General features: G+C 42.4%; 1 protein-coding gene across 1 annotated transcript; it reads right to left on the reverse strand.

Moving 5' to 3' along the window:
• Positions 1 to 878: 878 nt before the first annotated feature.
• On the reverse strand, positions 879 to 10,051 carry MED4 (mediator complex subunit 4). The gene is made up of 7 exons (XM_065678240.1): positions 9,850 to 10,051; positions 7,427 to 7,493; positions 6,903 to 7,073; positions 6,471 to 6,528; positions 5,407 to 5,493; positions 4,466 to 4,597; positions 879 to 1,624 (listed from the first exon to the last, which is right to left on the reverse strand). Exons 1-7 carry the CDS (start codon positions 9,957 to 9,959, stop codon positions 1,452 to 1,454), a joined length of 798 nt encoding a protein of 265 aa, XP_065534312.1. The 5' UTR covers positions 9,960 to 10,051; the 3' UTR covers positions 879 to 1,451.
• Between the last annotated feature and the right edge of the window lie 3,692 nt (positions 10,052 to 13,743).

Genomic DNA, 13,743 nt, shown 5'->3' on the forward strand with positions numbered 1-13,743 from the left:
AAAAGGAACAGCTCAGACAAAAGCTCCCAATTTCTCTTAAAACAAAAAAGCACTGCACCATATTATGCAACTGAACCTGACTGAAGTCCTTTTCATGTCTACATCCTTATGGGATTTGTATGTATGCTGGTCATATGTGGCAGCATTACTGACAGCAATACTTCGAAGATTCTCCGAACAAATGACGAAGTACCTGATTTATCAGATACTTCCTGTGAGGAATCTACAAAATGGCAGCGTGGAGTAAATTTGTCATCTGTCCTTCAGGAAGCCTCACTGCAGGGCAGAAACCTGTAATTGCCATGAGCAACAGTTCACATTAGTTTTTGATCTTACCAGAGATTTACTTAAGAGAAAAGTAGCCATCGTAAAATAACTCCTTGAGTGAAACAGACCAAGGAAAGCAAAGCCAAGTGCCTTTGGAAACATGAAAGAACATTGTTGCTGAGGCAGGAAATGCAACTGCTGGAGTAAACAAATCAGCAGGTTCAAAGAACTGAAAAATTATAGACAAGAATCTATGAGTACTTTGAACTGGAAGGAGCTGAACCTGCAGTGTGCCCCAAAGCATGTCATCTCCAGGGGCCCAGGATGCTTAACCAGAAGCCTTGCAAATGGATGGGCAGTCTACATGGCTGCCTCAGGGTCTTCCCAGTTATGCATGTACCTGGCAAAGCTCAGCTGAAAAGGGCAGGCTCTCAGATCCTGATGACTCAGCTGCTTCTAATACTGACTTGGCATTTTGCAAAGGGGAAAAATGAGCACAAGCTTCTGCAACTCCAATCAGAATTCAACCACATACTGGGATAAAATGTGATAAGTACTGAAGTTACACAGTAACTCATCGAAGATTTAAGTTTGCAAAAAGAAACGCAAAGTTACATCAAAGCTCAGTTTATTTATGACAAATCATTATATATTACAATAATTACAAACTTTTTCCTTACACCTTATTCCCATGTTTTTTGTTCTCAGCTCAAAAACATGGATTTAGGCAGTGACAAAAAAAGGTATTAAAATTATAAATGTCATGTCTCATTTCTGTGCCATAGAAAAGTCTATCATCAAAAGAGTAAAGTTAATAACAAACATACATGGGGATTCCCCTTACACCTTTTTTCCCAGGAACTTTTGTCATCTAATGTATAGTAAATATATATATATACACCGTGTCTCTTGCAAACATACACATTCACACATTTACGTAATCGCTGGAAATGTGACATCTCTCCTCCAGCAGAAAGCTCCCAGTCATTTTACTTGAGTATCTAATGCAAAAAAAAATTCTGAAGTCCATGGTTTATAAATTAGTCACCCTATTTCCGAGACAGCTGTTTTCTCCCTACACAGGGCCACCAGTGTAATAAAAGGATATTGTGTCTTATGATGAACAGCACCCAACCTACCTTTACCACAGGAAAGGTCTACTAGGGATACTGTCCCTCTTGTACCTAGTCTGAGTCACTACTGCTGCTTGAGGAGTCTGTTGACATAACTTCTACATCATCTTCATTCTCTTTATTGTGTCCTGGAGGCTCCAACATGAAGTCATTACTATGATTAGGAGGTAGCATGTTCATTGACATATCACTTGACTGCCAAGGATACTGAGGAGCCAGCACATCTGGAAAAAAGGGGCATTATCAAACACTCAGCTTTGTGTATCAACAAACACAACAAGACAGCTCAGCCAGAACTCCAGTTTTAAAATTAATCTTAAAATCCTTCCTGAATCCTGGACAGCTGAAATCCTCCATCACTGCAAAAGCCTACACTACCTGAGAGGCCCATTTATGTAGATGGCTCTTGATCTCTCATTACTCCTATTCAAAAGTGTATATGCATACAGAGCTTTTCACCTTCAAAGCACAGTTTGAACTGCCTTAACATTCACAACCACTGGCAGTAATGAAAATGATCACCCTCTGTCAGTATGAAAAAATAGATGAAAACATTGGATTAAAAAAACCCTAAAACCTTAAGGTAGACTATGGAAATTCAAAGTAAAAGGTTTTATCCAAATTTCACTGTAAATACTTTGGTGTGCCATATTTGCTGTTGGAAAAACAATAACCAGGAGCAAAACCAGGGCCTCAGAGATACTTGAAGTGGGAATGGCCCACTGTCCCCCAGCCAGGCCAGCTTCAGTTACCTTTGACTTCTCTCCCCTCTCGCTGTTTCTTCTCTTCTACAACTCGCAAAACCATTACGCACTGTATTCCCTACCAACCCACCCTCCTCCCACACTTCTTAATCTCTCCCTTCCTTGCCCCCCCCCCAAACAGTTCCCATTTCAAAGCTGCACTATGCATCTATATGCCATTTCTTCTCCCTTCCTTTTAATTTATGCTCCTACTGCTGTGCTTCAAATCTTCTCCACTTACTATCAGGCACCACAGCTAAGACTATCATAGAGAAGAAACCAGCTGTCTCCCACTTACATCAAGAATTAAAAATAATTGGGTAGTCAGAAGTGAACAAAAACCAAAGCACATGTCATTCTGAGTACAGAAAAAATGTACTCTCTAAGCAGGGGGGTCATCTATGGGAGATGTATTCTCACTCAGGTGCTATCTAACTCAGAAGCACTGTCTCCTCACACATAGTAGCTTCTGATCTTCAAGTTCTCCACATATGAACTACAGTTACAGTTCCCTAATATGAGATGCATTACCTAGCTGTACAAATCTGACCCACCAGCAGATACCAGGGCAGAATGCAGCCTTTGTGCTAGTTCTGTGCCAGCTTTAGGAAGGCCAACAACAGTACAAGGTGGTCTCATCCCACCTTTGGTGAAGTTAAACAACTTTATTTGAACCAGCTGAGAATAAAAGCCAGTGTTCTACATTCTGTGGCCATACTTCAATGCTGGAACCAGTCCATTACTAAACCAGGCTGAATGTATGTGCTAAGCAGCCTCCAAGTTTTGAGGCTACCAAGCAGCACAGTGGCTGGCTTGCACACTCACTAAGGACTCAGTAACCTGGTATCTCCCTGCAAAAGTCTCTAGAAGGGCTAAATCCCATAATGAGCATTCTCAGGACATGCCTCCACACACCAACAGATGCAGGATCCCTATACAAAATGCCAAAAAGTAGGGCAAAAGAAAGTAGGGCAGCCTCTACATTCTTTTAAATGAAGTTTTGATGTTTCCCTTTTACCTGTTAGTCTAGTAATTAAGAGGATTTCCCCTGATATAGGAGATACAGATTCAATTAACAACTTTACTTAGGTGTATAAGTCTTCAGCTTCTCAAGGAAATGTCCTGAAGAGTGGGCTTTCGGTTCTTACACAGACACAACTCAAAAGTAAAAGGAGCAAATATGCATCCTCTAAGGCAGAGGAGCCAGCCCGAATGGCCTCTACTGAAACTTAAGCAAATAAATGCTCAAACTCCGTGAGGAAGACACAACCTTAACTCGTACTCTGACCATGTTTGAGAAGAACAGAAAAGGTAGTACATGGGCCCATCCTCAGCATTTTCCTAGTGGGTTGCTATAGACAGATGTCAGGGTCCCACTCCTATTAGCTCACTGACCCATTTTATCCAAGGCCAGAGGTTTAGAAAGCAAGATGGTGCAGAACTTCAAGGCACTTCCTAAGAGGTGATAATAGGAAGATTAGAGAGATAATGAGAAGCACTAAATCCAAGTTTACTATTTCTCCAATAGAGTCATAGTACAGAGGCTTTTAATGTATTTAGTACAATTTTTGAAAACAAGCTTTCCAGACCACCTGAAAGTGGCTTAATAGTCAGGTAAGAACTGTTACAGATCTATGAAACTAAACTAAGAAACATCCACAATTTAGTCTAACCATGGTAGATTAATGCTGCACAGGTACAGAACCACTAGATTCTTGATTCAGTTACTATATTTTAGTGCTAAATTCTATTTTAGCATGTATCAATGAATCCCACTACAGTCAATGGAAGTGCCCATTTCACTAAGCAATTAAGGTAATGCACTATAAAGCTCAATTCCTACACTCAAGGTACTACCTCACAAGCTGTCTTTCGCAACATCTTTTCAATCCAGAACTTCTAAGCAAAGAGTCTTGCTATATGCGGCACAGACTTAAAGGAAATTAGCGGGTGACAATGAACTTTTCTTCCAAATACAGCTTTCACAATCCCATACTTTGTCATCACTACTAAGAAAAGATTGCTTTGAAAATGTTGCTTTCTAATGCCATTTAATATCACTTAATTTACAGCAATTTAAGTGAACTGAAGGGTAATTCAGTGACTTTTGCTTACAGTTAGTTGTAGTGTCTGCAGTATGATTTAGCATGAAGTAAAATTTATGCAATTTCTAAATGTTAACTCTATTTACTACATGATCGCTGCTAGGGAACAACACTGGCCATAATTTTCATTATTTTTACTCTGATTTGCCTTTGCAAATGTATAATTGCTATGACTGTACAAGGAATAAGGAAAAGCAAACAAAACAGTTTCTCTCACCTGGCAGTCTGCCCGCAGCAAGTGCATCCCCTGGTAAGTGTCCATTAACTCCATTGGTGGATGGGTTGTTCATCTGACCCAAGAGACCACTCCTCATTTCCAGATCTGTAGGATATGGCCTACGTGGGTCTCCTTTAAAACAAAAAAAGGAATGTTTTTAAATATTTAGCAACTGTCTTGCAGACATTAACTTCTTCTTCAGTGCCTAGTTTCCTGACCAAAGAAACCATACTCTGATTGCTTAGATCAGCAATGAGCATCACATCTGTTTTGTTAAAATCCAAGTCTGTGCCTTTCACTTAGACTTTCTTTGTTCATTCAGACCTGGCAGATAAGTACATTAAAAAGCCACAACAATAAAAAAACAAAAACAAAACATCCAAAAATCCCCATGTTTAGAGGATATCTTTGCTCTCCCTGCTACTTCAAAGCTAAACAGCAAGGGCAGGAATTGGAAAAAAAAAAAAAAACAAAAAAACAAAAAACCCTCACTTTCTCATTTTGGACAAGAAGGATAGTTCTTAAAATTGAAACCCGACATGATGGAAGCCCTGCTTCTGACTCTACTGATCTACTAACATTCTCTGAAAAGAGTATTATAAGGGGCAGGAGGGAAAATAACTAAGCACATGGAAAAGCCTTCACCATACTTGGTTCTAACTTACAACTGGGGCCAACATTCCAGGGAAAAAAGCAAACAAAGAGCAGAGGAGGACAGTCAGTTAATGGAATGTGAAGTTTTGTAGCCTGTTGAAGATGTACATAATAAAGTCTACAGGACTTTGGATATCTATTTTTCATTGAAAATATAAGCTAGAAGGGGTGAAAACAATGTTATTCCAATAAACCCCAGTGTTTATCACTGTATAAAAGCATTGTAAGAAAAGGTACTGAACACGCTTCATTATAAAAAAATCTGCTGCCATAAACATGATGGTTACCTGGTACCCATGTGAGAGGGGCACACACAGCATTGCTAGCACTGATCCTATGGGCATATTTAATTATTTCTTCAGAGGAAATGGCACCTGGAAGAATGGAAGAGAAGTTACTATATTCACAAGAGGCTGCATCATTCAATTATTTCAGAATACTGGGCATTAATAGCTAGAATACTGGAATGTAATTTTGTCGAACATTAAGAGCATGTTTCAAATGCAGTGACTACTTAGAGGATTCACAGACTATGCAAGGCCAACCTTTACAGTGAACTGACTTTACAGCCACAAATTCACTACACCTTCAATGGCAACAAATCTTTAACGCTGTGAAAAACACAAACCAATCTCGTAAGCAGTGTACTTGACAAGCACAATTTGTAAGAAACTTTTAGCGCCTGCTTTATTATGGAATTTTCTGTAGTAAAGAATTTTTTTGTTGGTTTAATAATTGTAGGGCATACATGTAGCAGCCCTTCTAAATATGTGCATGTATTACAGTAACATAAGCTTAATGAAATTCCTTGGGGTTTTTTTTTTTATATAAAAGAGGTGTAACAAGATGATAAAAGACACGTAAAAAAAACCCAACCAAACCCAAACATTAAGAAAATGCCTCCCCCCCCCCAAAAAAAAAAAAAAGAAGTAAGTTTCACTTGGTAAGTGCCATAATGTCAGAAATTGTTACAGGTACAAACCAGTACGAATAGCTAGCCAGTCTTTCAAATACAGTGCATACATACAAAAAGCATTCTCTTCCTTTCCTCAGCAGACTTGCTGAGGCAACTTGGTGAGAGGCAGCTGGGTAACCAGGTAGACTATTATCAGTCCAAGAAGAGTATTGAGACAGTTGAATTCAAGTTTAATATTAAAGACATGTTTGCCACAAAAAAAAAAAAATACTAATTCCTGCCTTTATTCTGTTTATAGGTTCATAATGAAATGGAAATTTGCTTACACACAAAGCATTTGTAATAGTAGATGAAAATAAATATCACTAACTCAAGCTCACGAGCAACTTTCTTTACAACTGCATTTACGTAGTACGTATAATCATGGATACCCACCTTTTCTTGCTTTTTCAATTGATTTCAGCTTTTCCTTTGCTTGATAAACAGCTGTTGCCTAGTTGTAAAAAAAAGAATAATAATAAAAAATGAAACAAACCAAACCTTCAAAGCATCTTTAACTTGTAAACTACACAAAGTCAGCTTCATGAATAAACCCTTGCATTTAATTGCATTTTAACAAAGAAACTGTTCAGTGAACATTTTCAAAATATACAGAAATAAAGTAGGTTTGGAAGAAAATTAGCATTATAAAACAAAACTGAATACCATGATAACTAAAAAGTATTTGACTACTGAAAAATAAAGACAAACCACTAAGCTTTTATGAAGTTTTAAATATTTAAATCTTCTCAAACACAACACCACTTCCTCCACAGCCACCTTTTCAAAAGTAGATGCTCAAAAGCAAACACATCATTATGAACTTACCAGTATGTGCTCTGCTTCTTTTAGTTGTTTCTGCAGCTGCTGAATATCATTATCCCTCTTTTCTACTACCTTTTCTAAAAGCTGCATTTCATGATGGATTTTCCCCTGATCAACTGCCAACTTCATTAGCTCTTGAAACTCTCCATCTCTCTGAATCAGCAGTTCCAGGATCTATTGAACAAGAGTTTTGCAGAACTTTTAATTTAGCTGGAGTAACAATACACCCTCAATCATGCTGTAAAGAAGAGCCACTGACATTCATAGAGTATTTCTGTTTGAATGAAAATGAAACAAAATTTCTTCCCTCTGTTTGCAAAAGCAGCCTAAGAAGCATACATCAAAATGAACAAACAAACAAGCAAACAACATGAGGACCAAGAATGCCTTTGTAGTGGGGCCAAAACCTAATAATCACCATTAGCTATGCTCAGCACGGACAAGAATAGAGGGAGAAAGAGGCTGGTAGTGGGGATATAGAAGCATTGTGCTTACACAAAGAAATACAGTTTAGAAAGTTAGCTTACCTGGCTCTCCTCTCCTGGTTGTGGAAGCTTCTGGTTTCTTGAAATTGCCAAAATTTCAATTAGCTCCCTGAAAGGAAATCTCAAAATTGGTGTTTGCGTAATTTTCTACATCATTATCTGTAAATCACAAGTCATCCCCAAATTGTCAGTGTACTGATATTACAAAACTATGCATGGACTTGAGTATTTTATAGTACAGTGTTGGCAAGGATTTCTCAGCTAAGAGTAATTCTATGAATAGTCTCATGATTGAAGCACATCTTTGTTCTTAGAGCTCACGAAGCACTTGTACATTTATACTCAATAAATGTGCTGAGTTCCTGCCAAACTACATAAGACAAACAGAAGCTGAAAGAAGAAACAGCACAATAAGCCACATTCATATCCTACTTATACTGCCTTTGTCTGTTGTAAGAGGGTGTAAAAATTGTCCTCACCATTTTGCTTCCCTACTTTTGCTCCATTTTTTTCCAAACAGAGCAAGTTTCAAACTTGGGCTTAGAGCAATTAAGTCTACACTTTCAAGCACTCAAAGAGTTTGCTATGAAACTACTTTTGCTACAAGTATTTCTACAATAGTGTATTAGTTGTATATCAAACACATAGAAATACAATTAAAAAAAAACTAATAATCTTCAGGTGCTTGGTTAGAAGTGCTTCTCAAACAAACCTCTTGATCACACTTCCAGGTACCCATTTACTTCACCACCATTCTGAAAAGCCATCAAGAACCTTGGAGGGAACTTACTAAGCAACAAGCCCACGATATAAAAAGGCATTTCTGTAAATTCAGCAAACTTATTTGGCTTCTAATGGCATGAGTAATTGTCTATCTGAGGACACTGTCCTTGGAACAGATTCTCTGTTTGTGTCAGTGCAAACAGCTGAGTGGGATGTATGACTCATTCAGCAGTGGGGCCAGAACCTTACAATGAAAATAGGTGCTTTTTAGAATGTCTGAAAATGCCCCTCACCAATAAAGCTCTGAGTAACTTCTTGGTCTATGTCTCCTGGTCACTCCTAAACACTAAAATGATTTTACACAACTAGAAAATAAAGAAAGTTGTCATTACCACTAAAGCTTTATTCTACCTTACCAACCACTGAGCAGTAGCAAACAAAATGTTACGAGTAGATCAGCTACCACCACCAAAGCTGGTGGCATTGAGGGCTGTAATTCTGCTATGTGTTAGCCTGAAAACACACAGACACAGATTCAAAACTATGCAAAGGCTACAGACTGTTGCTTAATGTTTGCCCATACCAGCAAACCAGTATCACGACTGGGAAAGGCCTAGATCCACAGTGCTGCAACAGTTTGCTGGTCAATAGGCAGATTCACTAAATGTTTTTGAGGAGTGCTCCAGATTCATTATTGTAGATGGCCCAAATGGTCTACACGGTCCCAAGGTTAAAAAGAAAACCAGGAAAAAACCCCACAAAAACCACAACAAATAAAGAGCAATGGGATTTTGATTTATTTCTATCTCCACAAACACGTGTTCTCTAGCAACCTGTATGTCACAGTAAAACCTAAACCTCAAAATAAAACCTAGTAACAAAAATCAAGATCAACTGACCAATGTATTTTCCTTGTTGTACCGGGGGTAATCACAAAAGAGTGAGCCAGCCGCATAAACAGCATGGGTTATTCCACGTCAAAAAGTTTTCCTAAGCTCCTGCTCTCTCGAGAGGAGGGAAATGACAAGGAACCAGTTTACCCGCGCACATGGTGGCCAGCCAGGGTGAGGGTCATGGGACCAGCCCCAAAGAGCACGGAAAAAGTATCTGAGAATTGCTATCACTCCAAAGGCAGACGCTGCAGCCTACTTTAACACTAATACTGGCAATGGCCAGAACGGCTTGAGTCATGCAACACCATCTACAGATTTCTGAGTTAAACGTAATTTTTAGTGACTAATAAAAAGCCTAAAATCTAAGGGGGAAGGGGAGGGAGATGTGTGTATGCATTTCCCAGGAAACGCAGGTTGCCAAGCAAGAAAGCAAATTAGGTGGTAGAATGCTCTAAGGATAACAGCATGCTCTCCTGCTCTAAGAATGAGAACTAAGGCACCTCTGGGGTCAAGGCTGCGCAGGGGAGCGCAGGCCGGACCAACTCTCTCCCCTTCCGTAGGAGCCGGCCCGAGGACGGCCGGAGAGCCGGGAAACGCGCGCATACGGGCCTGCCCCGGCTACCGCCCCGCCCACCAGCGAGAAGTCGGGTCGGGTCAGGCCGGGCCGGGCCGATGCGATGCGAATTCTACCCGATCCCCTCGCAGCCCACCCCCAGGGACACCCGCTCCTCCAACCACCCTCAGCGCAAGCTCCGCGCACGTTCAGCGCCGAGCTCCGTCACCCCACCCCCGGCGCCCAGCCGCCACCCTGGGCCCTCCCATCCGAGCACCGGCGGCAGAGCGCGGTACCTGGCCAAGAGCTCGAGATCCTCCAGCGCCGCCAGGAGCTGCTCCCGGGTGCTGCTGCGCTCCCCTCCGCCACCCGCGGCCGCCGGAGCCGAGGCCGCCGCCGCCGCCATTACGACCCCTGTCGCGGAGCCGGCCCAGAACCACTTCCCAGCACCGGCGCCGGGCCCGCGAGGGCGCCAGGCAGGGCAGTGCCCCCGTGCGGCGAGACTGCGAGCGGCAGCCGGGCGGCGGGCGCATGCGCAGGGCGGCCCGGCTGTTGCAGGGGGGTTCCTCCCTCTGCCCGGGCGGGACGGGCAAAGGCTGCCCTGAGGCGCCGGAGGAGGAGAGGGGGGCGGCAGTGGGGCAGGGGACGTGTCTGTCGCCGAGCCGTGGGTGTGAGGGAAAGGGGGTCACGTCTCCCTCAGTGAGGCCAGATGCGTTCTTGCAGAAACCCCTCCTGGAGCCGGGTCGTTACGCAGCAGGAGTCCGCGCTTGTGCTGTTCTCAATGCATTTCCAGTCCCCGGATTTCAACAGAAGAGCCTCTAAATGGGATTCAGATGTACGCTAAAAACACAGAAAACAAACGGCAGAAAAAAGGGCTTGCGACTGAATTGAGTCTGAAGTTTTTTAACTCAAATTTTGACAGCCGTGATAGACCAATGTCCCTTAGGTGCTTTTTATCAAATGGAAGATGAACCAATGGCTAAAGAAAGTTAGTGAAAATGTAACAAAACCCCAGAGCTTTAAATGAGCACCAGTAGCTGTGACCTGCGCTGTCTCTCACACTGGTGGCAGGAGCCATGACCTGCTTGACACACTGATGCTGTGCGTGCAGACATGTCCAGCTGTGGAGGCTAAAGGCAGCTTTGCATCCACTACAGAGGCCTGCACATGGTGATGGGGCAGGTAACAGATGCAAATCCTGCCAGAGTTTCAGCTTCAGCTAAAAAATGCCATGTTTCTCTTGTTAATGTTGCTGTCTATGGGCTGGCGCTGTAAACAGGCCTCTAACCCTGGGTGGGGTCACAGAAAAGCCAGTGGAATTTTTTATGTTCGTGGAGGTTTCAGTAATGTGAAGAGACTCGGAGAGAAGCCAGGGTGAGGTCAGATGAGGGTGCACACAGTGAAAGCTAAGCTGGGGCCAGGGTTTATAACCAGGGCAATCACTTCCACAAAGGGGCAGTGAGTCCCCAGACCCCATGTCCTGCTGCCAGCAGACAGCAATTCTCTCCTGATTAGAGCAAGCACTAGATGAATGGTAACACCCCGGGTGTGATGGTATTTACCCTGATTATCTTTTTACCCTCTGCAAAGTATGTCCCTGAGAAATTTAGACTTATTAAAATAAAAAATTAAAAAAAAAAAACAGGCAAGAAACTCATTAGCTGGCGATTCTTTTAATTGTGGTTTAAAGAAATGGTTCAGCGCAATGAGATTTATAGTAAAGCAATGAGATTTGGCAACCCTGAAGAGAAGATAACTCTGCCAACAGGAGTTACTTAAAATTCATTTACAACAACCCTCAGCGTTCTGATTGTAGATAGTTTGGGAATTCTCTTTACATAGCAGATAACATATAATCAAATAATTCTGCCCTTTAAATAACATTTGGTTGCTTTTTTGTTTCTTTTTCCCCTATGTTTCCCTGATTTCGTTCAAAGAAAGATGTAATTGGTGATGCTGTTTGGTTGTGCATCCAGTTCACTGATTTGTAAGTGTCTGTATGGGTGCATAAACAGAAAGAAATAGCAACTTTGAAAACAAAGTAATCCTTCGGTTATATCATTTTCTTCCTCATATCCATGTTGACATCTGAATTATTTAGACCTGCAAGTACTTATGATATATTTTGGGGCCGTAATACTAGTTTTGCTAGAGCTAAAATCTTGTGGTGTTAATAGCACACCCAGACTTGACTGGCCAAGGAGTGAATATCGGATGTGGAAGGGTCCTGTAGGCTGATTTTTCCCTCTTACTGTGCCCAGGGGCCTGTTCCCTCCCTTCTTAGTGACAGCAGTACTGCTACCACCCAACTAGGCCAATACTGCCAGTCCTTCACTGGAGCAGCCACCCTTCTCTCCCCACTCGTCAAAGTGCTGCCCCTCTTCCAATCAATCTGCTTGGTACTGCCCAGTCATAGAATCACAGAATCATGGAATCACAGAATGGTTTGAATTGGAAAGCACCTTAAAGAACATCCAGTTCCAACCCCCCTGCCATGGGCAGGGACACCTTCCACTAGACCAGGTTGCTCAAAGCCCTATCCAGCCTGGTCTAGAACATTTCCAGGGATGGGGCATCCACAGCTTCTCTGGGCAACCTGTGCCTGTGTCTCACCACCCTCACAATAAAGAACTTCTTCCATTCATCTAGTCTGAATCTATGTTTTTTAGTTTAAAAACATTGTCCCTTGTCCTGTCACTACAGGCCCTCACAAGAAGTCTGTCATCTTTCTTTTAAGCCCCCCTTTAAGTACTGAAAGCCTGTTACAAGGTCTCCCTGAAGCCTTCTCTTCTCCAGGCTGAGCAAGCCCAGCTCTCTCAGCCTGTCTTCATAGGAGAGGTGCTGCATCCCTCTGAGCATCTTCTTGGCCTCCCCTGGACCCTCTCCAACAGGTCCATGTCCCTCTTGTGTTCTGGACTCCAGAGCTGAACACAGTACTCCAGGTGGGGTTTACCAGAGCAGAGTAGAGGGTGAGAATCACCTCCCTCGACCTGTTTGCCACGTTTCTTTTGATTTAGTCCAGGATATTGGGTTTCTGGGCTGCAAGTGCATACTGCCGGCTCATGTTGAGCTTCTTGCCAGCCAACACCCCCAAGTCCTTCTCCTGAGGGCTTCTCTCAGTCCAGTCTCCACCAGCCTTTATTTGTGCTTGGGACTGCCACAACTCAGGTGTGGGACTTTGCATTTGAACTCTCCTCCTTGTCAAACTCCCCTCCCCTTACCATGGGAATGCAGCAGTGGCTGGGAAGTGCAAGTCAATAGGCAGAGACTTCTGCTCTGGCCTCTTTGTGGGAGGACAGGGTGAGACCAGAGACAGAGGGAATGCCAAGTACTCTCTGCCAAGATGCAGAAAGTCATTCAGACTGTCAGAGGGGTCATCTCCTTTGGGACAAAGGGAAAAGCTGGGTGAAATGGGCTCATGCCCCACAGTTGCCCTGTGGGTCCATTGCTTTAAGACTGAGAGAATAATTGCTGAATAGACTTCTGAGATTTGCTCAGACAAAACAACAGAGCCTCTGTTTCCCCGGTGTTGGTTCCTCTGTTTCCTCAGTTCTTAGTACTTTTGGCCTTCTTTCCCCTGAGTAAACTTTTTTCATACTTCTATTGGTTTGAAGCCAGATCTGCTTCTTTAAAGCTCATGCCCCTCCTGAATAACTAAGTTCTCAGTAGTCTGAGAACATTTTAGTTGTGCGGCCATGAATGTATCTTTCTGTCCGCAGTGATACTATTAGATGTTTCAGAGCTCTTTCAGATTCTTTTCAATGGCATACTGAATGTGTTAGTAAGAACCTGCTAACACAAGCAAAAGAAGCTTATTATATCATGTTCATTTGAGTCTTGTCTCTTCCAGAATGGCTCTTAATGTGATGATCTGCAAAACAAAATGATTCCTTTAGACAGATCCATGAGCAGCTGAGCTAATAGTTTACCAACACTGAGAAGCTGAGATGTTGCTGACTCCTCATCTCCCAACCACAGATTTTCACTGTCCTTTCGCTCCTCATTGGTGTTTGCCATGTGCTTCTGTGAGACACTTCAACTCAATAACAAGACTGAGGAATATTTAATTTGGGAGGGGATGTTCATTTTCTTTTGGGTTAGTGAGTGAAACCTAGCCTCATCATATTGAACTTCAGCGTGTAGTTTTATGTTACAACTAATTTAGGATGACTGCTGGCTAGTGCTGAAAA

The sequence above is a fragment of the Lathamus discolor genome, chromosome 4 (assembly GCF_037157495.1).
Source record: "Lathamus discolor isolate bLatDis1 chromosome 4, bLatDis1.hap1, whole genome shotgun sequence".
Taxonomy (NCBI): domain Eukaryota; kingdom Metazoa; phylum Chordata; class Aves; order Psittaciformes; family Psittacidae; genus Lathamus; species Lathamus discolor.